At 46.5% G+C, this 27,027-nt stretch overlaps 1 protein-coding gene and 1 non-coding gene across 2 annotated transcripts; one reads left to right on the top strand and one right to left on the bottom strand.

Moving 5' to 3' along the window:
* On the top strand, positions 1-26,805 carry LOC122454960 (translation initiation factor IF-2-like). The gene is made up of 4 exons (XM_043489605.1): positions 1-836; positions 9,875-10,051; positions 26,141-26,233; positions 26,562-26,805. Exons 1-3 carry the CDS (start codon positions 1-3, stop codon positions 26,178-26,180), a joined length of 1,053 nt encoding a protein of 350 aa, XP_043345540.1. The 3' UTR covers positions 26,181-26,233; positions 26,562-26,805.
* On the bottom strand, positions 23,483-23,555 carry TRNAG-CCC. Its single transcript has one exon. It is a non-coding gene; the product is annotated as a tRNA-Gly (tRNA).
* Positions 26,806-27,027: the final 222 nt, after the last annotated feature.

The raw sequence follows: 27,027 nt of genomic DNA, 5'->3' as shown, positions 1-27,027 counted from the left end.
ATGGAAACGGGCACGAAGCTGGCCGGCGGGCTCATGAGAACGCGCGGCGGTGACCCTGGTCGAGCTGGGGCAGGGTGTACGCTGGGCCCACGCCCCCGTCTACGTCTGCGTCTGGTCGGGCGACCTCAGACGCTCGAATCAAGGGACCTCGCATCACTTCCCCCATCCCACCCCGCGAACGCCGCCCTTTGCGGGACCCATGGCCTCAGGGGCCCCCGGCGGACCCCGCCCCCCGCCGCCGCCATCTTGTTGTTTGCCTCTCTCCCTGCCGGCCACGTGGCACTTTCTCCCAGCGGAAGCCGAGGCACCGCCCCAACTTCCGGCCAGACCGGTTCCAGCCGGCCGCGGCCCGCAGACGCGCGGCTGCCCCCTGGCGGCCGGCCGTGCGCCGCCCCGCCCCGCCCGGTCCGGCCCTCGCCATTCCCTTCCCGGCCCGCCGCACGTAGTACGTGCGCCGCGGCGCGTCCCGGGGGCGTGGCTCCCGATGCCCCCGGCCCGGGACGGGCCGGTGTCCCAGGGGCTTCCGCGTGGGACCTGGGCATCTTTACACGCAGTTTAAACTGTAAGCCCGTGCGGCCGCAGCCACGAGGTTTTGGCACGCGGTGTCCTGTGTTTCAGGACTTTGAAACGGGAACCTCCCACCTCGTTTTTCCGATGCGGCTTCTGCCCGCCCCCGGCGCACTGTGTCCCAGCGGGGTCCGCCCCGAGCGCGTGCACCGCCCCGCGGGTTCCCGGACGCCGGATGGGGAGCCACGTGCGGGATGGGGAGCCACGTGCGGGATGGGGCGCCCCGACTCGCGTGCTCCTGGCTGTCTCCACCTTCCCCCCGTCCCCAGGTTGCTTTCACGTTACGGTTCTTAAGCGTTTGCCTTGACAAAGGCTCCTGCATCTGCTGTGTCTTAACCTGCTCAACAGCCTTTGAGATGAGAGTTGTTGGATTAAAAAGAAAATAGAGAGTTGAAGCCCAGGGAGAGTAATTTGGTCCAGAGGCAGAACCTGCGTTGCAATCTGGGCCGTCTTAGTTCTCACTAAGGCTTTAGATGGTCAGACGGCTCTGAACAGTAGTATTTACAGCAACTTGGGGCTTAGCTAGAAAGGCAAATGTCCAGGCGTTTACCAGACCTGCTGAATTGGAAACCCCGAGGGGGCTGGTGACGATCTGTAATTAACAAGCCCTTAGTGATTCTGGGGCACCCTAAAAATACCTTACCTCGTAGCCTTTTTAAGGGTAAGGAAAGAGAATCTGTGTTTTTTAGTGCGAACTCCGTGCCAGGCACTAGGTTTAGGCATTTTCGTAATTATGTGATGTATTCCTCCCCATGCCATTTTACAGGAGACTGAACCAGCAAACTTCCCTTGTGTGTAAAATGTTAACATTTGTGCAAAATGGTATAAGCTTACATGTGCTACTGTATTTGTTTGTGCTTTGTATGCATAAAATATCCCTAGGAGGAGATCAAGAAGTTGTTGTTAGTGCCTTACGTCCAAGGAAAGGAGGCGGTTTGCCAGGACTGAGTTGGGAAGAGTTTTTTTTTTTTCTTCTTCTGTAAGTCTTTGTAAATTTTGAATGTCTGCCACATTGCTTATGAAAAATTAATCAGTAGTTGATGTAAGAAAGAACTGGAAATTTTACTTGAGGCAACCTGAGGGTTACGACCTGGAAGACTTTCAGAAAGCTGGGAGGACTCTTCCATCTGTTAGAGGTCAGAGCACAGTTACATAAGTTTTTGAGGCAAAAGGGTAATTTGTCAAATGACGTGTTATTATTGACCTTTTGCACACTCTAAATCTATGTGTACAAAGTGAGTCATGGGTCGTGGGTCAGTATGGCCCTTTCCCAGATTAAGAAAGATGGTTATCTCATAGGGAATTACGACCTTTTATAAGATGAAGAAGGAATGTTATCTGCTAAGGATGTCTTGGTTAATGCAAGTGAATGTCATACACTGATACACTTCGAGGGAGGAGGCCCAAGTGGCAGAGAAAAAAACTTACATTTAAATTTTCTTGTCTTGCTTTAAGGTATGAATTTTATTTCGTCAGTATGAATCTATATCTTATTCCAAATAAAATTAAATGGAAAATTGGTATTCAGAATAGTATTAGAGTGGAAACCAGTATCTGCATTCAGATATGACTGAATTCCAGTGATCTATTGACTACACCTGATGCACTTTTAAACATAAAATTCTGTATAAATTTGAGGTGGTGGTATGTTATTAATAATGAAGTATTAGTTAGAAATTTGGTTTCTATTTTTAACCTTTGAAAAATGACCCCGTGTAACTCTGGTCCATACATGCATGACACATTGATGCGTGAAATTGTTCATATTTTGATTACTAATAACAGCTATACAATAACGGTAAAACGGACCATAAATGTAGTACCTAGACTCTGAGGAATATTGATATATCATTAATTGGCAATTGCCAAGAGATTGGAGCTCTTTTAGTAGCAATGGCAAAGTGCTCTTATTCCCAAGACCTGTCACTGGGAAGAATTTTATCCGTATATTTTATATCTGTTAGGTTCCACTTACAATTAATTATGTATAAATAATGCTTTTTATTTTTTTGTGAATCTGGATCTAAACTATATGAAGAACATCCTGGGGTTGGAAGATTGGTCATTTATTCTGCTAATTTTTTTTTAAATTGGAGGATAATTGGTTTATAATGTTGTGTTTGTCTCTGCCATCCAGCAGCACGAATCAGCCAGAAGTATATGCATGGCCCCTCCCTCTTCAGCCTCCACCCCGCATCCCGCCCCGCATCCCGCCCCGCATCCCACTCCGAAACCTGGAGTCACGAAACCTGGGCTTGAGCTCCCTGCGTTTTGCAGAACCCCCCACTAGCTATCTGTTTTACACAAGGGAGTGTATCCTTTTCAGTGCTGCTGTCTCAGTTGATCCCACTCTCCCCTTCCCCGGCTGCGTCCAAAGTCTGTCCTCTATGTCTGCATTTCTACTTGAAAAAAGGCGGTAGAAATACAGCTTGATGACGGTTCAGAGGAGGAAGACGTTAGTGTCTGAGCTGTGCCTCCGCGCATGCTCAGTTGCGTCCGACTCTTTGCAACCCCGTGGACTGTAGCCCGCCAGGCTCCTCTGTCCATGGAATTCTCCAGGCAGCAGTACTGGAGTGGGTTGCCATTTCCTACTCCAGGGGATCGTCCTGACCCAGGGATGGAACCTGTGTCTCTTGCATCTCCTGCATTGGCAGGCAGATTTTTTACCACTGTGTCACCTGGAAAGCCAGGTGCCTAGAACTGTTCTGTGCCTAGAATTTTATTGTTGGAAGGGCTTGTAAAGATGTGTGAGTAGACACTTGTTCCTAGCAGTGGCAGTTGGTCCCTGAAATTAGGAGATTGGCTCTCTGTGGTGATTCTGTAAGGGCTTCCCAGGTGGTGTTAGATCCTGCCTGACAATGCAGGAGACCTAAGAGACACAGGTTCGATCCCTGGGTGGGGAAGAGCCCCTGGAGGAGGGCATGGGTGTGTGTGCAGTGATTCTCTTAAAGCTACATTGTCCAGCTCCTAGGCTTGCAGCTTTTCTCCCAGAGACTGCAGTTTCCCTTAAACCCATGGCTGGGAGCTGTAGTGACATTCTGGGATCGGCCGGTGGGGATGAAGGCGCACTATCAGTGACATCATGTTAGCAGGTGAATCTGGTGACAATGCCATGATTTATTCCCCAGAAATAGGTGGGCACTACAAATCCAAGGCTTTTGCTGGAGATCTGCAAACACGTATCAGCACACCAAAGGCCGTCACCCCACCATGGCTGCTGGGAGAAGCCCAGAGGGAGCACCTAGCCCCCCTCAGGTTGCCCAGGGTTACAGGGTGCCTGGACTCAGCAGTCCCTTAGTGGTCTTGGGGCCAGTGTTCAACAGCTGTAGTCTCTTAAACCAAGCTGGAAATAAAGGGTGGATCACGAGTTTTTCTGGGTCAGTCCAGTATTGCAGAAGTTATTTCCTGGGACAAAGGAGAAACTGAGCGGTCTGGGCAGGCGCCTGACCCTTCTGAGGAAGCTTGCATCCTTAACAAAAGGGAACTTGCATCGAACAAAAGGGCGCCGGCGGGGGGGTGGTGGGGTGGGGTGGGGTGGGGTGGGGTGGGCATAGTCTTCCTGATGGGAGTGTCTGTGTTTCTGGAGTTGAGTACTCCAAAAACTGTGTGTTTAGACCTTTTTGGAAGTGGAGTGTTATAGATAGGAGGGTCTCTGCCTGGAGGGCTATATCTAAAGTCAGTTAGGGAAGGAGGTGGATGGAAGAGGGGATTTTCTACAATAGAGGAAGCCATTTGTTCATTCATTCAACAAACCAATAATAAGTGCTCATCTCAGTGGTTTTCACATCTACATTAGAATCAGATGGGATTCTAAACTTAAAATTTTGCTTCTGTCTATGCTGATGGTGTGTGGGTGTGTGGGAGGCTGAATGACGGCTTCCCTCAGAAGACATCCTGATCCTTGGAATCTGTGACTGTTACTTTGTCTTGTTTAAAACAATAAAAGGCTTTGCAGATGTGATTAAGTTAAGGATCTGAGACAGGGAGTAGGGGAAGATTTAATCTCCCCCAGAAGCAGAGAGAAAGGAGTGGGACAGATTTTCCTTTTTTTAAAGAATTATTTACTTTTGATTGGAGGATAGTTACTTGACAACATTGTGTTGATTTCTGCCATACCTCAGAATGTTCCTATGTCCCCTCCCTCTTGAACCTCCCTCCCAGCCCATCCCACCCCTCTAGGCTGTCACAGAGCACAGGATTTGAGCAAATTCCCACTGGCTATCTATCTTACGTACAGTAACAAATCAATACTGCTCTCTCGGTTCGTCTCACCCTCTTCCCCCACTGTGTCCACAGGTCTGTTCTTGATGTCCGTGTTAGATTTTCCTTTTGACTCTTCAGAAAGAGCCCGGCTCTGCCAACACTTGAATTTTGAAGTTCTAGCCTCTGTAGCTGTGAGAGAACAGATTTCTGTTGTTTTAAACGCCTACCCCCCCACCCCCCCGCCCCGCCCCCGTTTGTGGTAAATTGTCACCACAGCCGTAGGAAACTAATACAGAGTAGAAGACTGGTTTTGAAGGAGCACTTTACATATGATTTAGCAAAGATCCATGCAGAAGTTCATCCCTTGACTGTCCCTGCTGTGTACAAATCAGGACCCCTTCCACAGTACGTCTGGGCCGTAGGAAGCTGTATTTTGAAACAAAAAGGAAATAAACCTTCCTATGATTCTTGCACATTTGCACGTCCATCCATCTGCTATGTACCAGATGTTATGATAGACATTAGAGATACAAAGAGGATGAATAGACGCATCGCCTGTCCTCAGGGAGCCTACAGTCTAGCAAGGGAAAGATGCAGGAATAGGATCATTTCAATAGAGTCTCTTAAGTGTCACATAATAATAAATATTTGTCGAGCCGTTTCTTGGTGCTAAGTGCCCTCTCTCTATGTCATCTCTCCTAATCCTCCAGCTCTAGGAGGAAGATATTAATATGCCCTTAGAAAAGGGAGTCTTAGAAGGTGAAGCAGCTTATTTAATTGCACCCAGCTGGTGAGTGGAAAAGCAGGATTGCTAGGGCAACGCTGGGAGGGACATTCCAGATGTGAGCTACTGCATGGTCAAGGGCAAAAATATGACCGAAGGAGAGAGAGCGGAGTCCAGCTGGGAACTGCCTGTAGGTTAACGCAGCTGGAACGTGGAACAATGGAAGAGGGGCGAAACAGATGAGGTAGGAAAGACAAATGGGAGCCTGCACCTTCAAACTAGGGCGGGCTACTTCTCAACCGAGCTGCCAGGCACCCCCTCCCTGCCCTGGGTAACCTGGAGGAAGGAACCCTGGAACCTCAAGAGCTTGACCAGAGCAGTGTGGGATGGATGTGCACTTGGCAGGAGACCTCTGTCTTCCTCCCATTTATCCCCCCTTCCCATACCCCCCAGCATTCTTGTGGCTTAGGAAGGGAAGTCCTTTCAGCTGTCATATCCTTAAATCCAAGAATTGTGCAAAACTTTCAACTAGTCATCAGCAATTTTCAGATGTTTCAAAATGAAACAAACCAACCAGCAAAGTCCGTCTTACAGCAAATCTGAAAAGAAAACTGCACTGTCAGGCAAGCTTTGTCCCCTAGGGTGGAAGGGCAAGTGGGACTATAAGTGAGAAGGAAGGGCCAGATTCCACTAAACAAACAGCAGAACTGGGTGCTGGTACTTTGCATATGGTTTATTCCACAGGGCAACCCTGTTGTAATTTTAATTTATTGATTATTTTTGCCACACCGCACGGCATGTGGGATCTTAGTTCCCTGAGCAGGGATGGAACCCATGCCCCCTGCATTGGGAACATGGAGTCTTATTCACAGGACCACCAGGAAAGTCCTATTTTTCTGTTTTGATTCTCTTGACATTTCCCTATTTCTATTCCAGTCTCTTAGATTTCTAGTGCCTCCTTCAGCATATCCATCTTTCCATGTTCAGTTGCTGGATTTCTGTGCCCACGCTGTTGGCCTCATCCGGGTGGCCTTCTTTTCCTGTCTCCATGCCCTGGTGGGCTGGTCTCATCCCAGCCCAACCAACTCACTCAAGTCTGTGTTTGAACTCTAGACTCGAACTTTCCTTTGCCTTCTGGAATTTTCACTTGGATAGCTCAAAACCCCCTCAAAGTCAGCATGTCTAAGAGTGAACTCGGGACTTTCTCTGCTCCCCAGCCACCATTTGAGACCCCTTCTCCCTTCATTTTCCCTTCCACCTGCTGGCCTGTCTGAGCCAGACTGGGTGGGCATCTCTGGCACCCTCCTTTCCTGCATGAACCCTAGCCTCTGAGTTCTGGTCCTTTCCCTACCTCCCAATCCTATCCCTTCATCTCCATGTCCCTACCCTGATCCAAGACAAATCCTTCTTCCCTGGATTGCAGTGGTAGTTCCCAAACTGCCCCCTGGCGTCCACTTGGCTCCTCCTTCAGCTGGGTCCCCAGGGCAGACCCAGTTCCCTTGTCAAAATGCAAATCTGACATGTGTGCGCTCAGTCGCTCAATAATGTCCGACTCTTTGCGACCCCGTGGACTGTAGCCCGCCAGGCTCCTCTATCCATGGGATTTTCCCGGCAAGAATACTGGAGTGGGTTGCCATTTCCTTCTCCAGGAGATCTTCCTGACCCAGGGATTGAACCCCGGGTCTCCTGCATTTCAGGCAGATTCTTTACCTGCTGAGTCCCCTTGTCAAGTGCAGATCTAGTGTGGTCACCCAGCTGTCTCCCCTACTGGGCTTTAAAACCCATCAGCGGGTTCCTGCTGCTCTTTGCATCTAGACCCCCATCCCCCCAAAGAACAAGGCCCTGCATGGCCTGCCTCCCGCTGGTCCCTCCGGGATGGGCAGCTCCCATCCTGCCGCCCTGCACTTTGGGCTAACAGCCAAGTGGCCTAACAGCCGTCCTGCTCATTAGGAGTTGTTGACAGGCCCATCCCTCCGCCTGAGCGCTGCCTTCCCACCCCTCACCTACCAGCTGCTGTTCTTCCTGGGATCTCGGCTCCTCTGTCTTTTCCTCACCCCTTTCTTAGGGACGCTTTCCCCACCCCACCGGCTGGTTCTTCCCCAGCACACTCTCACAGCACTGACTGGGTGTAATAGTTCTGCTATTTTATTTTGATGTGATGCTCTGCCTGTATCCTCACTTAAGACCATCAGGTCCCTAGACAGGGTTGATGTCTTCCTCCATCGATCCCTGTATCCTACCTGTGGTGCCAGGCACAGAGCAGGCGCTGAACACACACTTGTCGAAAGAATGAATGAGTCAACACCGAGTGTCGGAAGTAGTGCTGGGTTCTGAGGACCAACGTTGGTAACCAATTACTTAGCACCGTTATTGCCATCTAGCGGTCACTGAAGTTCCTGTGCCGTCCGCCGGTTCTCTGTCTTGATTGCCCTCGAGAGAGGCCTGTCAACAGTGCTCCCGAAGGGAGTCAAAACATGAATAATAGATTCTAGTTGAGAATTTGCCTTGTTTCCCGTATTGTCGTAGGCACTCAGGACTCTGCCTACCTGATTCCTCAGCAGACGGCGTGCAAGCTGCCTTCCCAAGGTCTCAGGCTAAGGAGGAGACTTGGAATTCAACAGCAGGGTAGAGAGGCTGTGTTTTCCCACTTGTCCCACTGCTTCTGTGTTTCTGCTATTTATTACATGTAACATACGCATAGGAAAACTACAGTCGTTGTAGAGGTTGCAGAGGGATTGAACAAAACTCCCTTCAATGGCAGAAAGTATATTTTGTAGCCAGAGAAGCTTTTAGGGGGCTCCCGTGGTTTAATAACACGTCTGAATTCATAGACAAACGCTGTGAATAACTGGTTATGCTGCAACCAGTGAGGGCTTTGATTTTAAAGGCCCCGGGATAATTTGATGTGCAGTGTTTCTGGATGGTTCACAGGTCTTTCTTGACATATCTTTCCTAGGCTTTTTGACTTTGTGGCCTAGGCGACTATGGCCATCAAGTCTCTACAAAGTTTCAAGTCTTTTATGGAGTAAGTTTCTTTTTTTACATCTTCATAAACTGCCTTTGAGGTCTGTGGTAAACAGATCTACCTCAAATGTTTTTTTGAAACAAGATAGAACATATGTGAAGTGTATAAAACAGTAGTTCTTTGCTTTATGTTCTTGACAAGTTTATGCAAATAAATTTGGAAGAGTGGGTAAATTTGATAACATTTTCTTTCTATCTATTGAGTAAATCGTGCATTTACAGAGGAGCCAAAGAAGTTAGTAAAGAAGCCAAAGAAAGCGAAAGTCGCTCAGTCGTGTCTGACTCTTTGTGACCCCATGGACGGGCCATACTGTCCATGGAATTCTCCAGGCCAGAATACTGGAGTGAGTAGTGTTTCCCTTCTCTAGGGGATCTTCCCAACCCAGGGATCAAACCCAGGTCTCCCACACTGCTGGTGGATTCTTTCCCAGCTGAGCCACAAGGAAGCCCAAAGGAACCAAAGTAATAACTAAAAATGATCTGTGGTATAGCACAGGGAATTCTACTCAGTAGTCTGTAAAGGCCTCCATGGGAAAAGCACTGAAAAAAGAGCGGATGGGGACTTCGCTGGTGGTTCAATGGTTAAGACTTCCAGTGCAGGTGATGTGGGTTTGATCCATGGTCTGGGAACTAAGATCCCACACGCCACGCAGCACGGGAAGCTAGGATCCCCCCAAGTACTGATTGGCGTGGCCAAAAAAATAAAGTAAAAAAGAATGGATTTGTGAGTATGTGTAACTGAATCACTTTGCTGCACATGTGAAACTAACACGGCGTTGTAAAGCAGCTATACCCCAATATTACAGTTTAAGAAAGAAATGGGAAAAAGAGGAGCCAGGGTGTTAACTTTAATCAGCAAGTTGGGTGGGGAGCAAGAAATGTGCTGTTTAAAAGACACTGTGGTGAATTACGTTATAGGGATAAAGTTTTAAGCTTGAACTTGCATCAGTATCACCTCGCTCACTGGGGCCCCGGCCCTAATATCTAATTCCTGTGGGCTTGAGAATTTGCGTGTCTAACCAGCTCCCAGGGAATGCTGATGTGGCCGCTCCAGGGACCGCCCTTTGACAACCAGAGCAGTGTGTTATCGTTGTTTAGTTGCTCAGTGGTATCCAACTCTTTGTGACCCCATGGACTGTAGCCCGCCAGGCTCCTCTGTCCATGGGATTCTCCAGGCAAGAATACTGGAGTGGGTTGCCATTTCCTTCTCCAGGGGAGCTTCCCGACTGACAGATCGAACCCACGTGTCCTGCATTGGCAGACAGATTCTTTACTGCTGCGCCACCAGGGAAGCCCACTAGAGGGGTGACTTACACCCTGATTTACTGCTGTTTCCTGCTTTCTGTCTTTGGACAGGTCAGGATTCCCCAGGCTTCACTGCTACGCCCCTGCCCCCCCTTTGGAGGGAAGCAGGACAGAGGGATTCCCTTCCAGCTTCGGTCTCCGTGGCTCAGACCCGGCAGCGGTCAGTGAGCCTGAGCTGGCTCCCCTGATACCCCGGAGTCCTTCGTTGATAACCTCTGCTGTGGCCAGGTGAGGATCTCACACTGGTGGCCTCGGGAGGTCCTCTGGTCCAATGGTGTTGGCTCACGTGGCTGTTCTGGAAATGTCTGTGTCTGCCCCCTGTTGATGTGTGCATTTAAGACCTTTGGTGGAGGCTGTCATCATTTCTTTCCCTTTTTTTTTAAGAGTTGAATATTTAATTAATTAACTAATTTTTGGCTGCACTGGGTCTTCATTGCGACGCACGGGTCTAGTTGGTCTGAGGCTTGTGGGGTCTTAGTTCCCCGACCAGGGATCAGACCCGAGTCCCCTGCACTGGAAGGCGGATTCTCAGCCTCTGGACCAGCAGGGACGTCCTCTGTCATTACCTCTTCCCCAGGTTGTGTGCCCCATCTCCTCTGGGTCTGGCCTCCTGCCTGGCTCCCTCAAGCCCAGTCTCCACACAGAAGCCAGAGCCCTCATAATACACAGGTTAGGTTGATGATCTGCATAAACCTTTCAGAATATTTACTTATTCTTACAGAATAAAACCTCCTCTTTTCAGCATGGTACCTGAGATCATTATGTCTGGCTTGTCTCTCCATTCTCTTCACCAGTGCAGGTTTTTGATTTCTGACATCCTGAACTTTCTGCCTAGAATGTCCTCCTATCATGTCTTTGCCTGTTTAATTCCTTTTTGTCTTTTTTGGCTCAAGGATAAGTCTTACATAACTGTGTGCGATTCTGGCACACAGAGGTTTATGGAAAGATTGGACAAATGCGTGAATGAATACATAAGAATACACAAAATGGACTTTTAAAAATTGTGGTAAAATATAAAATTTACCATCTCAACTATTTTTTAGCATGTGTTAGGTTAAGTGCATTCAAAGGCTTCCCTGGTGGCTCAGATAGTAAAGAATCCACCTGCAATGCAGGAGACCTGTGTCTGGAAGATCCCCTGGAGAAGGAAATGGCAACCTGCTCTGGTATTCTTGCCTGGAAAATCCCATGGACAGAGGAGCCTGGCGGACTACAGTCCATGGGGTTGCAAAGAGTTGGACATGACTGAGCGACTAAGCACACACAATATTCCACTATATGTATATACCTTATCTTGTTTATCTTTTCATACAGAGAATGGATTTTTTAAAAGAAAATATTAATTTTATTTATTTCTTTGACTGTACCAGGTTTTAGTTGCTGTATGTGACCTCTCAGTTGCGGCATGTGGGATCTAGATCCCTGACCAGGGATTGAACCTGGGCCCCCTGCGTTGGGAGCTTGGAGTCTTAGCCACTGGACCACCAGGGAAGTCCCCAGAGAATGGACTTTTGTACAGAGACTTAATTTGCAGCATTGTTTGCAATAGCAAAAGGTTGGAAACCATCTAATTGTCTATGTGTAGGGGTTCAGTGATTTAAAATAACTTTACAGTGGAATGCCGCGTGGCCGTGGTAAACAGTGGGTCTCTCCATCTGTACTGACTGGGAACAGCCACCACGATAGAATATTAAGGTAATGAAAGCTGTACAGACCGCTTTGCTTTTGGTGTATGACCCAGACAAAACAGAAGCAGGGCATGTGCAGAGACCCACGGCTTCCCCCAGTGCCAAGGCCGCCTCTGGGAGGCGGAACTCGACGATGTCCCTTTCTCTAGGTGCTTGTGTATATCTTTTGCATTTTGTACCAGGTATTAAATAAGAATGTTGAAAAGAAAGCAAATAACCTTGTCCAGAGGGACAAGTGCTTAGTTCCCTGTAGGTCTCACATGATGAAAGATGCTTTATGCTTACAAAAAATTATTAAGTCTGTAAGAAAGACCCAAATTGAATTAAACTTGGTTAGTCAATTCTCTTGATTCTCAGGAAAGATTAACCTTGGATCTAATTCTTTGACCACCTCAGGAACTTTATCGTAACTGAATCTTAGCAATGGTATAGTGATCAGATCTATGTGATTGACCTGAAAAAGTTCCATCCAGATGAATTTAAGGACAAAGCCTCAGCTTTCGACCCTGTGCCTCTCAGTAGCTGTTCTTTATTTCATTTTTAAAAAGACTTTACCCTTTTATTTATTTTTGGCTGTGCTGGGTCTTCGTTGCCGTGTGGGATTTTCTTAGTTGTGGGTGTGGGCTTCTCATTGTGGTGGAATCTCTTGTGGAGTGCAGGCCGTGGGGCACACGGGCTTCAGTAGTTGTGGTTGCCCGGCTCCATAGCACAGGCTCAGGAGCTGTGGTGGACGGGCCTAGATGCCCCGAGGCTTGTGGGATCTTCCTGGATTAGGGATCAGACCTGTGTCTCCTGCATTGGCCGGCAGATTCTTTAACCACAGAGCCACCAGGGAAGCCCCCCTCTGTCAGTTCAGTTCAGTAGCTCAGTCGTGTCCGACTCTTTGCAACCCCATGAATCACAGCACACCAGGCCTCCCTGTCCATCACCAACTCCGGGAGTTTACTCAAACTCATGCCCATCGAGTTGGTGATGCCATCCAGCCATCTCATCCTCTGTCGTCCCCTTCTGCTCCTGCCCCCAATCCCTGCCAGCATTAGGGTCTTTTCCAATGAGTTAACTCTTCGCATGAGGTGGCCAAAGTATTGGAGTTTCAGCTTTGTGTTCAGTGAACACCCAGGACTGATCTCCCTCAGGATGGACTGATTGGATCTCCTTGCAGTCCAAGGGACTCTCAAGAGTCTTCTCCAAAACCACAGTTCAAAAGCATCAATTTTTCGGCGCTCAGCTTTGCTCAGTAGCTGTTTAATGCAGGTTTCTGAGCGACTGCTCCTTTAAAGCAATCTGAAGCAGCAAGGAGAGCTGCTTTGAGATGAATTTGATAGCCTGGGCCCAAAGGGGCCATGGTCTCCGGATTGGGGTAAAGGATAGGCCTAGCCTGCAAGATGAATGTTTGTTCTTGACTTAAGTACCTATTTGCATTAATTGCCATCGTCTGTATCACTGTCTCATCAATGCCCGAACAAGGCAGGCCCATCTTCCAGTCTTTCCTCTGACCTAGGTTCGATTCCTGGCCGGGGAACTAAGATCCCACATGCCGTGTCGCACAGCTAAAAACACGCAGACGAAAAACACCAAGACTGCCTCTCTCCTGCTGCTTTCTGTTGCAGGAAGGGGGACCGCTTCCAGGGCCCGAGAGTGGGCTCTTGTCTAACACTCAGAAACGAATTGTCCGAGGAGACACACTTGCTGACAAAGCAAGAAACTTTATTGGGAAGGGGCACCCAGGTGGCGAGCAGTAGGGTGAGGGAACCCAGGAGGACTGCTCTGCCACGTGGCTCAGAGTCTTGGATTTTATGGTGATGGGATTCATTCCCGGGTTGTCTCTGTCCCATCATCCTAACTCTGGGTCCTTCCTGGCGGTACATGGATCGAGAAGGTTGGTTTCCAATGAGAAGGATTCTGGGAGGCTGGTAGGACATATGGACTGGCGTCTCCTGTCTCCTTTTGACCTTTCCCAAATTCTTCCCATTGGTGGTGGCTTGTTAGTTCCATGTTCATTATCAGGACCTCCTGGTAAAATAACTCATGCAGATGGTTATAGTGGTGCCGGGGTGGGCAGTTTCAGCCAGTGGTTTCCCCTAACACTTCCTTTAACTGTATTTCAATGACAGGCAGTAAGAATGGATTCACTTCTAAGAGGGTACATATAGCATAGGAACCAAATGATACAGTGCAGGAAGAGATGGTGATGTGTTTGAATGTTAGTGATGTGGACAGAGAATGGCGCCTGTCACATTAGTAAACAGAGGAAGCTGTTGCCATCAAACCATCAGCCACTGCAGCTGCCTCAATGGAGCACCCTGAGGGGATTCAGGATGGAGAAAAACAGAATATGGCCCTAGATAGCTAAGTTGTGTATCAGAGGAATAATTTCACTAAGCCCAAACTCTTGCATCTTCCCATCCATAAAGTGCTAAATTCATTAACTTGAGATTTTTCTTTAATTAGCAGTAATCTTTGATGTTTGACTACCTGAGTTTTTTGTTTGTTCATTAAAAAAATTTTTTTAAAATTTATTTTTGACTGTGCTGGGTCTCATTGCTGTGAAGGCTTTTCTCTATTTGCGGTGAGTGGGGGCTGCTCTGTAGTAGCGATGCATGGGCTTCTCATTGCGGTGGCTTCTCGTTTCAGAGCACAGACTCTAGGGTGTGTGGGCTCAGTAGTTGTGGCACGTGGGCTTAGTTGCTCTGAGGCATGTGGGGTCTTTGCAGATCAGGGATCGAACTCGTGTGTCTTACATCAGCAGGTGGATTCTTTACCACTGAGAAGGGAAGCCCCATTTGTTTGTTCGTTTGTTTTGCAAAAGCTCCTATATATTCTGGCTCCTCCCTTACCTCTTTGGAATAGTCCCTCAGATGCTGTAAGCATCCCAGAATTAAGTCCCCACTAAGTCCACCAAATAAAGCATAGTTCTCAAATTTTAGGTTGTGCAGTTGTTTTCAGTCAACAGGGAGTGTAATGTATCCACTCAAATCAGGGGTTATAGGTCTCTATGGGGTTAAGAGTCACTGGGAGCTTGTCAGAGACAAGCGGGATCTTTGGCAGCCAGGACCAAGCCACTTCCTACTGATATTTAGCCTGTAGATGCAGAAGTGCCTGTTCTTTCCACTAAGACACACGAACTTTGTGAAACTCGGTTTCACGTTTCAAACACAAAATTGTCACCCCAGCCCCTGAGTGAGGTAGCTAAAGTGGAAGGAGCTGAGATGTGGTGATGACCATGGGTCCATCACTTTCCAGGGGAGCCACTCTGCACAGCAAGAACTTGAGATTTTTTTCCAGTGTAAAGTGGGGCTGATTATATAGGGCTATGGATTTAGCAAGGCTTCCCAGGTGGCTGAGTGGTAAAGAATCTGCCTGCCAATGCAAGAGACGTGGGTTCTATCCCTGGATCAGGAAGATCCCCTGGAGGAGGAAATGGCAATCCATGCTGGTATACTTGCCTGGGAAATCCCATGGACAGAGGAGGCTGGTGGGCTACAGTCCATGGGGTCGCAAAGAGTTGGACATGACTGAGTGACTGAGCATGCATGCATGGGTTTAACAAAGTTCTGTTGAAACGGAGAGCCTGCTGGATCTGCTCCTTTGACTTGCGGTGGATGGGGGAGGAAAGGAGGGAAGAGAAAGGACTGCGCTTCTTGGATTGGAACATGGTGGGTCTCTGGCCATCTGGTGGCTTGACGGCTGCTGTGCAAGTGGCTCCCCGTCTCTGAACTGTACTAATCAAACAATTCAAAAGGTTTGCCCGCCTTGATGGAAGGATGTGTAAATCTGACTCAATTCACAGCATCTCTTAACAGTTCGATTGAAACTGCATCTCATTTAAGCTCATTCATAACCGTCATTGATGGAAATAGCAGCAAATGTGGAGGAGCCCACCACAAGGCCTGATAATTACCTCACAATGAAAACCCAACTGTAGGAACATCACCGTTGCCATGACAACCACGAGGGAAGCCTGGTTGCCCAGTTACCTATGTTACCAGATGTCAGTGGCGCCTGAGTCTTAGCTTTGAATGAGCCTCAGGAGCACAATGGGGAAAGGCAATGGGAACTGTATGAGTGGTTTAGAATGAAAGAATCTCGCTGCACCCACGGGGATCTTTTAATATCCTTTTATTTTGTTTTTAGCCCTGATGGGTTCGTGAAGAGTCTATCTCATTGCAGGACCATTGAGTTGTCATCTTGGAGCCAGAGAGTTCTAAAATGACTCCTTCTCTGAACGGCCTTTCTTTTTTCATTTAAATAGTCTTTGTTTAATTAAAAAAAAATAAGGGCTTCCCTGGTGGTTCAGTGGTAAAGAATCTGCCTGCCGGTGTAGGCGACATAGGTTCGATCCCTGGTCCAGGAAGATCCCACATACCGCAGAACAACTAAGCCCATCTCCACAACTACTGAGCCTGTGCTCTAGAGCCTGGGAGCCAAAGCTACTGAGCCCACACATCACAACTACTGAAGCCCTCAAACCTAGGGCCTGTCTGTGCTCCGCAACAAGAGAGGCCACCACAATAAGTCCATGCAGCACAATTAGAGAGTAGCCCCCACTCTCCCACACCTAGAGAAAGCGCCCAGGCTGCCATGAAGACCCAGCACAGCCAAAAATAAAGAAATTAAAATTATATAAAAAAATTTAAAAACACGTAGAGCAAATATGTGGTTTAAGCCTCAAAAATGCAAAAGGTATAAAGGAAGCTCTCTTTCTCATAGTGGCTCTCCATCTACCTTTTTCCTGTCTTGCCCCAGAGATATTTTTTAATGTGTGTACAAGTCAATACAAGAACTATTCCTTTCCCTTTTATTTTTACACAAAAGAATATATAATATACACGAAAGAATAATGTATCACACACACTGTTCTGCACCTTGCTTTTTTCCTTCATGAATCTTGATGTCGTCTCATGTCAATCTGTAGAATGCTTCCTCAATCTTTTTAAAGTACAAAGTATTCCATTATATGAATGTGCCAAATGTATAAAAGTAGCTTCTGTTGATGGGCGTTAAGGCTGTTTTCAAGACTTTACCATCACAAAGATGGGCCTTAACTTAATGCCATTTTGCATGTGTGAGTTATCTGGAGAATAATTTCTAGATGTAACTTTGCCAGGTGTATAGGTTTGTCATTTTAAAGTGTCATCCGTAGATCCTGAGCTGATTTGCATCCCCTCAGTAAAGGGTGTGAAGCCGTTTCTCACAGCCTCATGGAGTGCCTTGTCAAACTTTTGGGTTTCTGCCAAATTGGTCTGTGAGAAGTGGTATCTTGGTAGGGTTACAATCTGCATTTTTCTTGTATGTATTTACTTTTAGTGAGCTGTCTATTCATAAATAGGCAGTGTGGCTTCGGACGCTTGCTTCTTTGTGCTTTGTCTCCCTCCTCTTTGAAATGGGAATTGTAGTAACAACCTTGTATGGCTTTTTAATCTTTTTACATATCTTGAAATGGTCTCATCTCAATCTGTAAAGTGCTTCCTCACTCTTTTTAGAGGGCAAAGTATTTCATTATATGGATGTGCCAAATACTATTCAACCAGTTTCTGTGAAGAGTAAATGCTTAATATATTTAAAGTGTCCTTAACAATACTCTCATTATAACATAGTAAATTCTTTATTCTTTTTTTTTTATAGTAAATTCTATATATGATACCTATTATTATTTAAATTCATCACTTCAAGACAAATAGATGGGGAAACAATGGAAACAGTGACAGACTTTATTTTCTTGGGCTCCAAAATCACTGCAGATGGTGACTGCAGCTATGAAATTAAAAGACACTTGCTCCTTGGAAGAAAAGCTATGACAAACCTAGACAGCCTATTAAAAAGCAGAGACATTGCTTTGCCGACAAAGGTTTGTCTAGTCGAAGCTATGGTTTTTCCAGTAGTCATGTATGGGTGTGAGAGTTGAAAGCTGAGTGCCTAAGAATTGATGCTTTTGAACTGTGGTGTTGGAGAAGACTCTTGAGAGTCCCTTGGGCTACAAGGAGATCAAACCAGTCAATCCTAAAGGAAATCAGTCCTGAATGTTCATTGGAAGGACTGATACTGAAACTGAAGCTCCATTAATTTGGCCACCTGATGCGAAGAGCTGACTCCTTGGAAAAGACCCTGATGCTGGGAAAGATTGAAGGCAGGAGGAGAAGGGGATGACAGAAGATGAGATGAGGTGGTTGGGTGGCATCACTGACTCGATGGACATGAGTTTGAGTAAGCTCCGGGAGTTGGTGATGCACAGGGAAGCCTGGTGGTGTGCTGCAGTCCATGGGGTTGCAAAGAGTCAGACACAACTGAGCGACTGAACTGAATTGTTTAAATTATTATTTAATGGTTCCTGGATGTTGTGTCATAGTTAGAAAGGCCGTAAGAAGCTTTCCCTATGCCCTACTTTGCACTTTCTGTTGTTGTTATTTTTTTTTTTTTTGGCTGTGCTGGGTCTTTGCTGCTGTGTGGACTTTTTCTAGTTGTGATGTGTGGGCTTAGTTGCCTGTGTGTGATCTTGGCTCTCCAACCAGGGATTGAATGCATGTCCCCTGCATTGGAGGAGGATTCTTAACCATTGGACCCCCAGGGAAGTTCCCCTTCTGTTGTTTTTCATGTATCGCTACCAGGGAAGCAGCATAGCCGCCTGGTTGTTAGTGCTGGTTTTCTGAGTCAGACAAACCTGAGTTTCAGTGGCAGCTCTAGCATGGCTAGCTAAGTGATCTTGAGCGAGTCATGCTGCCTCCCTACATGGGGATTAAAATGACACCAAGTCACAAGGCGACAGTGGGAATTGGCGCTGTGGCTGGCACTTGGTGAGTGTGCACGCCAGGTAAGTGGAGGGCACTGCTTTTAATACCACGGTACCAACCATACTCAGCCCAGTTAGTTTCACTTCTCTGTCTCTCCAGCTCCCTGAGGACAGCGATTGCATTTCAATTTGTACCCTCAGAAGGGGAGGGTAAGGGAGTTAGAGAAGGCGAGGTTCAGAAAAAGGAGACTGCCACTTTACAGGAACAGATCACCTTTAATGAGGCGAGAAGGGGCAGCAGTCAGATTAGCGAGGTGCTGCCCTAACCCAAGAAAAGAGTACGTATATACAGGCATGTGTGTGGAAAGCTACTGTCTTAAGGGGGCCTGTTCTCCAAGGTTGTTCGGAGTAGTTAAACGGCTGGGGCAAGGAATTCTGGAGATCAGCCAGAGGCTGGACCGGCTGGGAGCTGGGTGTAATCAGCCTTAATGTCCATTTTTTTCTTCGGGTGAGAGAGTTCTTTGTTTTGCCTAGAATAGTGGGGAGGACCTGGAGGGGAGTTTTAACTCCAGGCTATTTTGAGCCATGTAACTTTCCTTCACGAAGGGTACCACAGAAGGGGCTCAACAAATCCTAGTTGATGAATGGACAGAGAAACCAGCTCAAAGCACTGCAGAGATTACTTAGTTTAGATCATTCCTGGCAGTTTGCAGAGGAGAAAACCGAGGCAAAGTGATTTGTCCAAGGTCAGAGTCGGAATGAAACGTGAAGCTCTTGACTTCAGTCCAAAAGGCAGCCGTTGGCCTGCCACTTTCCATGCCATGCTGGCCCCAGGCTAGGAAGGGCGGGGCCGTGTCCTTCATAGCGGACGTCTATGCCCAGCAGAATAGTCAGGGTCCTCCACTTCAGCTTCTGAAGCATCATTTATCATTCTTGTTCATAGTGGACTCATTAAAATAGAAATGCACACACACACACACAAAACTTAAAAATTTAAGTGTGGACTTGAATTAATCTGGGTCTTGTTTCCTCCATCTCTAAAATGGGAGCGATCGTTCATTTGTTCACTTGCTCATTGAGGAAATGTTGATAGGGCCTCTGCAGACTTTCTGGAGCTATGGTAGACACTGCTTCTGCGGAGATGGACAGAGTGAGACCTGTGTACATAGCGAGCTCAGAGATGTGCAGAGCAACCACCTGGATGGTCCAAGAACAATGCCTGCCTCTTCTTTAGATTGCTCAGGCCTCTATAGGGCCATGGGCGTGGGGCTTTGGAGAGCACAGCCAAGTCACAGTTTGTTTGGCATGGGGCAGAGTTAAAGAAACTTCAAAGAGGATGTGACATTTGAGCTGCCTTTTGAAGGACACCTACGTGTACCAAGTTTATTGACCTTGGTGTGGTTTATAGATTTTTCTTGGCTGATGACGCCCTTTATATGACAGGCTCTGTTGGGATCAGGTACAGAGGTTGGTCTTTGTTCTCCTCTGATGTGCTAATGCTTCCTCTAGCCAAGTTCTTATAACCCCCACTTCAACTTTTGCCCCCACTGTGCAGTTGCCAGAATTGACCGATAAAAATACAAGACTCCAGGCACATTGGAATTTCAGATAAAGAATCTTGGCAGGGGACATGCTTACACTAAAAATGTATTTGTCATTTATCCAAAATGCCACTTCAACTGGGGGACTTGTATTTTATCTAGCAAACCTACCCCAGTAGCACATGCAACAAAAAATTGTTGGAGTTCCTTTTTTTCCCTAGCAAATTGCTTTCTTGCATAGAGATAATTCAGGATGGTTCTAGCTCTGATGTTTTCCTCAGCACCCAGAGTTTGGCAGTGGAAATCAAAAAACCCCATAAACTGGTTTAATGACAAAAGGTGGCATGGATACACATATTTCCTAGCTCTTTCTGCTGAGAGGGCCCGGAGGAGTGACACCCCAGTAACAAAGAGCACCCTCAAAGCCTGCATCTTAGTTTCTAAATTCCACTCCCCAGTAAAAGCGACTAGGGCAAATAAATGGGGAAAGAGTGGAAACAGTGGCTGACTTTATTTTTCTGGGCTCCAAAATCACTGCAGATGGTGATTGCAGCCATGAAATTAAAAGATGCTTATTCCTTGGAAGGAAAGTTACGACCAACCTAGACAGCATATTAAAAAGCAGAGACATTACTTTGCCAACAAAGGTCTGTCTAGTCAGGGCTATGGTTTTTCCAGTGGTCATGTATGGATGTGAGACTTGGACTATAAAGAAAGCTGAGCACCAAAGAATTGATGCTTTTGAACTGTGGTGTTGGAGAAGACTCTTGAGAGTCCCTTGGACTGCGAGGAGATCCAACCAGTCCATCCTAAGGGAGATCAGTCCTGGGTATTCATTGAACACAAAGCTGAAATTCCAATACTTTGGCCACCCGTTGCGAAGAGCTGACTCATTTGGAAAGACCCTGATGCTGGGAGGGATTGAGGGCAGAAGGAGAAGGGGACCACAGAGGATGAGACGGTTGGATAGCATCACCGACTCGATGGACATGGGTTTGGGTGGACTCCGGGAATTGGTGATGGACAGGGAGGCCTGGCGTGCTGTGGTTCATGGGGTTGCAAAGAGTCGGACACAACTGAGCGACTGAACTTAACTGAACTGAAGGGTCCCTTGGAAATGACATTGACTTTAGGATTGCAGTAGGGAGATTATAAGATGATCCTGGAGCATCTTGTAATGACAGAAAGTAAAAAAGTGGCCAAAAAATTGAACAGAAGGAAACCAAAACCAAAAAATGGCTGGGAATCAGTCAAAAGGACTTTGGTTTTCTCCCTCTATTGGCCGGCTGGAGGTGAGCATTGAGGGACAGTTTGTTTACTTTTTAGCAAGCCCTGAGGGTAATATCAGAGTCATCTACTTTGGGCCTGTAGGTAAAACGGGGGGCAGCAGACCAGCGACTCGATACCCTATAATACAGGGCGTTCAGGTGGAGGACATGGGTGAGTCTGTGACTGATTCATGTTGGTGTTTGGTAGACACCAACACAGCACCGGAAGGCCATTATCCTTCAATTAAAAATAAATAAATTAATTAAAATCCTAGGATACAGGCTTTCACTGAGAAGAGAAGGTGAGAAGAAAGACCAGTATTTTATGTGAGCTGTTATAGGACACAGTGTTAACTCTTTATCCCCTAAAATGTATTAATACTTTGGCTAATATATCCAAAATTGTCAAAACAGCCATGCCCCTGTAATAGAAGTTTCTAGAAATTGGAATATATTTCAAGGAAGTCATCTGAATACAACAAAAAAACTGCTCAAAGATATATATATTTCACTGTTATTAATAATGTGAAAAAATAGGGACTAATTTGAAGTAAATAATGGATTTTGCATATCCATAAAAATAATGTTCATTTAAATACAAAGGTCATATGGAGATATGTTTAATTATGAAGTGAGGTGGAACTAACCTGGTTTCACTATTGCATAATCTGAGCAACCTAGAAAATTTGGAGAGGCTATATATATACCAACATGCTAACTATAATTATTATAGTAATACCACAGGGTAAAAAGAATTTTCATTCATTTGGAAATAAAAAAATTTTTTTTCTGGGTAAGTGTGGAAAAGCATGAGGAAGAAAAAGCACATGGGTGAAAAAGCACATTTTCTTCTTAGTTTTGGGTTTTCCCAAAAAAAGTAATTTGATCATTTAGGGTCAAGAAGCACTGGAAAGGACTTCCCTGGAGGTCTGCTGGCTAAAGCAGGAGGTCCGCCTGCTAGTGCAGGAGCCACGGTTTCAATCCCGGTCCAGGAAGATCTCACGGGCTGCAGAGCAGCTGAGCCTGTGCCCCACAGCTACCGAGCCGTCCCGGCAACAAGACCCAGCCCAGCCAAAAAAAAAAAAAAAGAAGTACTGGGAAACAAAAGTGTGAAAAAGAGTGATCCCCCTTCCAACTTCTCCCTCCTCTCCTTAGGAACACTGTTCAAGCCTTTAATTCTTCCCACCCCTCATCACAATAGCATGCTTAGGTCGCCATTTCTTGGTTTATTGATTTTAGACATTATCTGTGGGCTTCCTGATAAGATAGGTGAAAATTTAGGTCTCTTATACCCATAGAGTGGATGAATAGTGGCCTCCCAAAACTCATGTCCATCGGAACCTTGGAATATTGTCCACTTTACTTGGATATACTAAGAGTTTTTTTCAAATGTAACTGAGTTAAGGATCTTGAGATTAGATTATCATGGATTTAAGATGGGGCATAAATCCAGGGATTGGTGTTGTAACAAGAGGAGAAAATATACACAGAGACACACGGAGAAAAGGCCAGGCTTTTGTGGAGGCAGAGACTGGAGTTAACACAGCCCCACCCAAGGACTGCCAAGGGTTTCTGGGATCCACCGGAAGCTGCAAGAGAAGCATAGAACAAATTCTCTTAGAACTCTGCCAACACCTTGATTTCAGACTTTTGGCTTCCAGAACTGTGAGAGAATACGTTTAAGTCCCCCAGGTCATGCAATTTGTTACGGGCAGCCCTAGGACACTGATACAGCTGCATCTCTGACCATTAACCCCTGTGTGTACACTATGACTTCTTCTAGCCGTTTTTTCTTTTCAAACTTTCCGGTGATGAGCACACATGACACTTATGAAGAGAGAAAATAAACTTTGCTAGGAAAGAGCATGAGGATGTGAAAATGCAAAGCTAGAAGAAGAGCAGGACCACTCAGCATCCGACTGTGTGCTCGGGCCTGAGATGCACGTGGGTGAGCGCTCAGGATGAAAGACAGAAATCAGCTGTGTCAACAAGACGGCTGTGTATTCCAGAAAGTTCTTACCCAGGAAGAAAACACTGTAAACCTTTCAATATATCACTGTTTGCTTTGGAAGTTCCTGAAAACCAGTTTATTCAAATAAGCGCTTGTGCACTGGGGCACATAGCCCCAGTCTCAGAACAATTGGCTGCTCAGCTGGGCAAAACAACCGCTAACCAAACAGCTGTTTATTAACAGACACTTGCTCTAGGGCCCTTGCCTTCCTAAGGCCACCAGTCCTAAACTGTAACTTCATGAACTCTGCCCAGTCTTTTTTTTAAAAAACATTTTTATTAGTTATTTGTTTACTTATTTAGCTGCACCAACTTTTTGTTGCAGGATGGACCCAGGACTTTTGATCTTTGTTACAGCATGTGGCATTTTTCTTTTTTCTTAGTTGCAGCATGCAGGATCTTTAGTTGCAGCATGTGGGTTCTAGCTCCCTGACTAGGGATCGAACCCAGGCCCCCTGCATTGGGAGTGCAGAGTCTTAGCCACTGGACCATCAGGGAAGTCCCTCTGCTCAGTCTTGAACCACTTGAACTCAGACACCAAAACCGTGCAGGTATCTGCCCTGGCCTCCCCCTTCTGAGACCCTCCTGGGGTTGGTCAGGCTGGGGAGGCTGTCTGTGACTGCGGTGAGGAAAAGGTGATGGCTGTGTGATGCCCACGCTCTCCTGATGGTCCTTCTGGGCGGTCGGCAGTCACCAGCATGTATGTGATTGACTGTGTGTATTGCGTGCTTGCTTGTGTGAGAGTTGTCTGTGGGAGGAAATAGGTGTGCATGTGTGTGCGAGGCCGCTGTTGCTCTTTACTCACTAAGTTGTATCTGACTCTGCAACTCCATGGACTGAAGCACGCCAGGCTTCTCTGTCCATGGGGTTTTCCAGGCAAGAATACCCCGGGGGGCTCAGTGGTAAAGAATCCACCTGCCAAGCAGGAGACTCAACTTTGATCCCTGTGTTGGGAAGACACCCTGAAGAAGGAAATGGCAACCCACTCCAGTATTCTTGCCTGAGAAATCCCATGGATAGAGGAGCCTGGTGGGCTACAGTCTGTGGCGTTGTAGAGTTGGACCTGACCGAGCTACTGAAGAACAACTACAAATAATGGCGTGGGTCGCTCTTTCCTTCTCCAGGGGATCTTCTCCACCCGGGGATCGAACCCACCTCCCCTGCATTGGCAGGTAGATGGAAGCCCGCTTGTTTGTCTGTAGAGCATAGCAATTTATGAAAGGTTTTTCTCTCCCCAAGTCAGTGGGATCCTAGAGGAATTTTAGAGAGAGAGAGAGGATGACATGTTTAAGTCAGTGTTTCAGAAAGGCCTGTGATCTCTGGTTTGAGAGAACTCCCAGGGCCATGGAAAAAGGTTTAGAAGATAGTCACACAGTTTGAACATAGATGTGGACAAGTAACAGTGCCAAGTAACAGTGAGATGGATTAAAAAGATGGATGCGCATTCTTTGCTGCTCTCCCATCAACAGGTAGAGTCTATTTTTTCCCTGCTCTTTTTTTTTTTTAATTTTTTTTTATTCCCTGCTCTTTGAATCCGTGCTGGCTTTGGGACTCATTCTGACCAACTGAAAGCAATGAAAGTGGCGCTGTGTAACTTCTGAGACGAGGCCTTCAGAGATTGGCGGCTCCTGCCTTCACTGTTGGAATGCTTTCTTTTGAAGCCTCATTCAGAATGCTGCCGTTTGAATCAAACTGTGAAAAGTCTGAATGCCTTGAGACCACCACGCTGTGGGGAAGCCCAAGCTAACTGTGTGAAAAGAGGGGGACCACATGAAAAAACGCAGAGGAGTGAAGCCTTGAAAACTCCCCTCCAGTTCAGACCCAGCTGAATTCAGCTGAGTGGATGATCCTTGGAGATGCTGTATGGAGCAGAAAAGCCACCAGCAGAGCCCTCTCTTGAGTTCCCAACTCACAGAATCTGGTGCAAGCAGAATGCTCATTTTATGCCAGTTAAGTCATGGGGTAGTTATTTATTTGGCTTCACCAGGTCTTTGTGGTGGTGTTCGGGCTTCTCATTGCAGTGGCTTCTTTTGTGGAGCATAGGCTCTAAGTGTGTGGCCTTTAGTAGTTGTGGCATTGTAGGCTTAGTTGCTCCTTTGCATGGGGGATCTTCCTGGACCAGGGATTGAACCTATGTCCCCTGCACTGGCAGGCAGGTTCTTAACCACTGGACCACCAGGGAAGTCCAATACAGTAGTTTTTTATGCAATACTTGGCAACCCAGACAAATAGATGACATTTCTTGATTATTCTGTGCAGTATAGTGCCAGGCAATAGTGTCAAGATGTCCAATATCTTGTGATTTGCTGTGCAGATTCAATATGATCCCAGCCACTTAGATTTTAATATTCATGATTAGCATTAGTTATTTTCTCGAAAGTTGTTTTTGTTCAGTTGCTGCTAAGTCGTGTTCGACTCTTTGCAACCCTATGAACTGCAGCACGCCAGGCTTCCCTGTCCATCACCAACTCCCAGAGTTTGCTCAAACTCATGTCCATTGAGTTGGTGATGCCATCCAACCATCTCATCCTCTGTAGCCCCTTCTCCTCCTGCCTTTAATGTTTCCTAGCATCAGGCTCTTTTCCAATGAGTCGGCTCTTCAAATCAGGCTCTTCACATACTTCTTGAAAGTAATATCTATTATATTCCTAATTTTACTTTTTATTCATGAGTAATTACTGAATCAAAAATTTCTATGTCAAATAAGATGTGAACCAATAAGAATTAAATTTCTATCCTAAATTAGCCACAGATGCTATCTTTCAATAACTCTTTCAGAGGAAAGAAGGTAGACAACTAAGCCTCCCCTCCTTAATTCTTGAGGCCAGAGGGGGATGCTGAAGATGAGGGGAAGGATGTGAGGGAGAGGAAGGGTGGAACTAAAGGAATTTTGGATGCAGGCAGAGGGGAATCAGAGAAGGCAGTTGAGAGGGGGACCAGAGAAAAGAAATGGTGTGGAGAAGCCTGGGGCTCCTGCTCTTGGTCTAGGTTCCTTTGCAGACTCTGCATCTCAGAGAGGGATGCTAACTTTGGATCTGAACTGACTCCTGGCCTGGGGTGTGTTTCTTGCTTCCTTCCTTCAGAATCCTCATCCAGTGGCCATCCAGCTCCCGACCCCCATAGAATTTCCATGGAAAACTTGGGTTTGGATGAAGACCTACTATTGTTTTTTGGAGGTGAGAGGTTCGTAGTGGGGAAAGAGAGGAGACTTCTAATCTACTGAATTGATTAGTTGAAAAATATTTGCCTCCTAGGATTTCAGTAGCCCGAGATAATCCAGCCCTTAATGAGTAGTTCCACCAGCTATGAATTGATATGCAAATCTATGCAAATAACATGCAGCTCCTCCTGGGCTTCTGGAGACAGGTCTTTGTTTTCAACAGGATTACTTTACTGGGCCAATTCAATGGGGTAGAAAAAGCCCTTTGCAAATGGGATTTTCATATTAATAAGAGCTGCCATGGATTGAATATCTGACACTTGATGTATCTATCTGTTTAAAAGCCTCCAGCACAGAACTGGGCAACCTCCAGACAGCACTTCGGAGCAGGAGCCCCGCTCTGCCTACCAAGCCAGACTGTGAAAGCCACAATCTTCAAGAATGCTCCGCCTCTGCTATTAGTCTTGAGGCATTTCACCCAAAGAGCCAAGTTTAAAAGCTAAAATGTCAGTGACAGTTTCTTAATTTCAACTCTAGAAAACTTACAGAGTAAATGTATGATAAGAGTGTTTAAAAACAGCACTTTGTTTTTCTGATGATAAAATAACTGTTGACAGGCAGATAAAAATGGGAGTTAGGTACACATTCTGAGGTTGGGGACCTGGGTTTGTGTTTGAGAGTGAGAGTGAGAAAGGGGCCAAGTGACCTTTTTTTTTTTTAAACAGTAATCCTTTTTTTCTTAAACATATATATATATATATATATGTTATTTTGGCTGTGCTGGCTCTTCATTGCTGCAAGTGGGCCTTT

This window comes from Cervus canadensis, chromosome 17 (assembly GCF_019320065.1).
Source record: "Cervus canadensis isolate Bull #8, Minnesota chromosome 17, ASM1932006v1, whole genome shotgun sequence".
Classification (NCBI taxonomy): Eukaryota; Metazoa; Chordata; class Mammalia; order Artiodactyla; family Cervidae; genus Cervus; species Cervus canadensis.
This window is presented reverse-complemented; position numbering and strand designations above follow the sequence as displayed.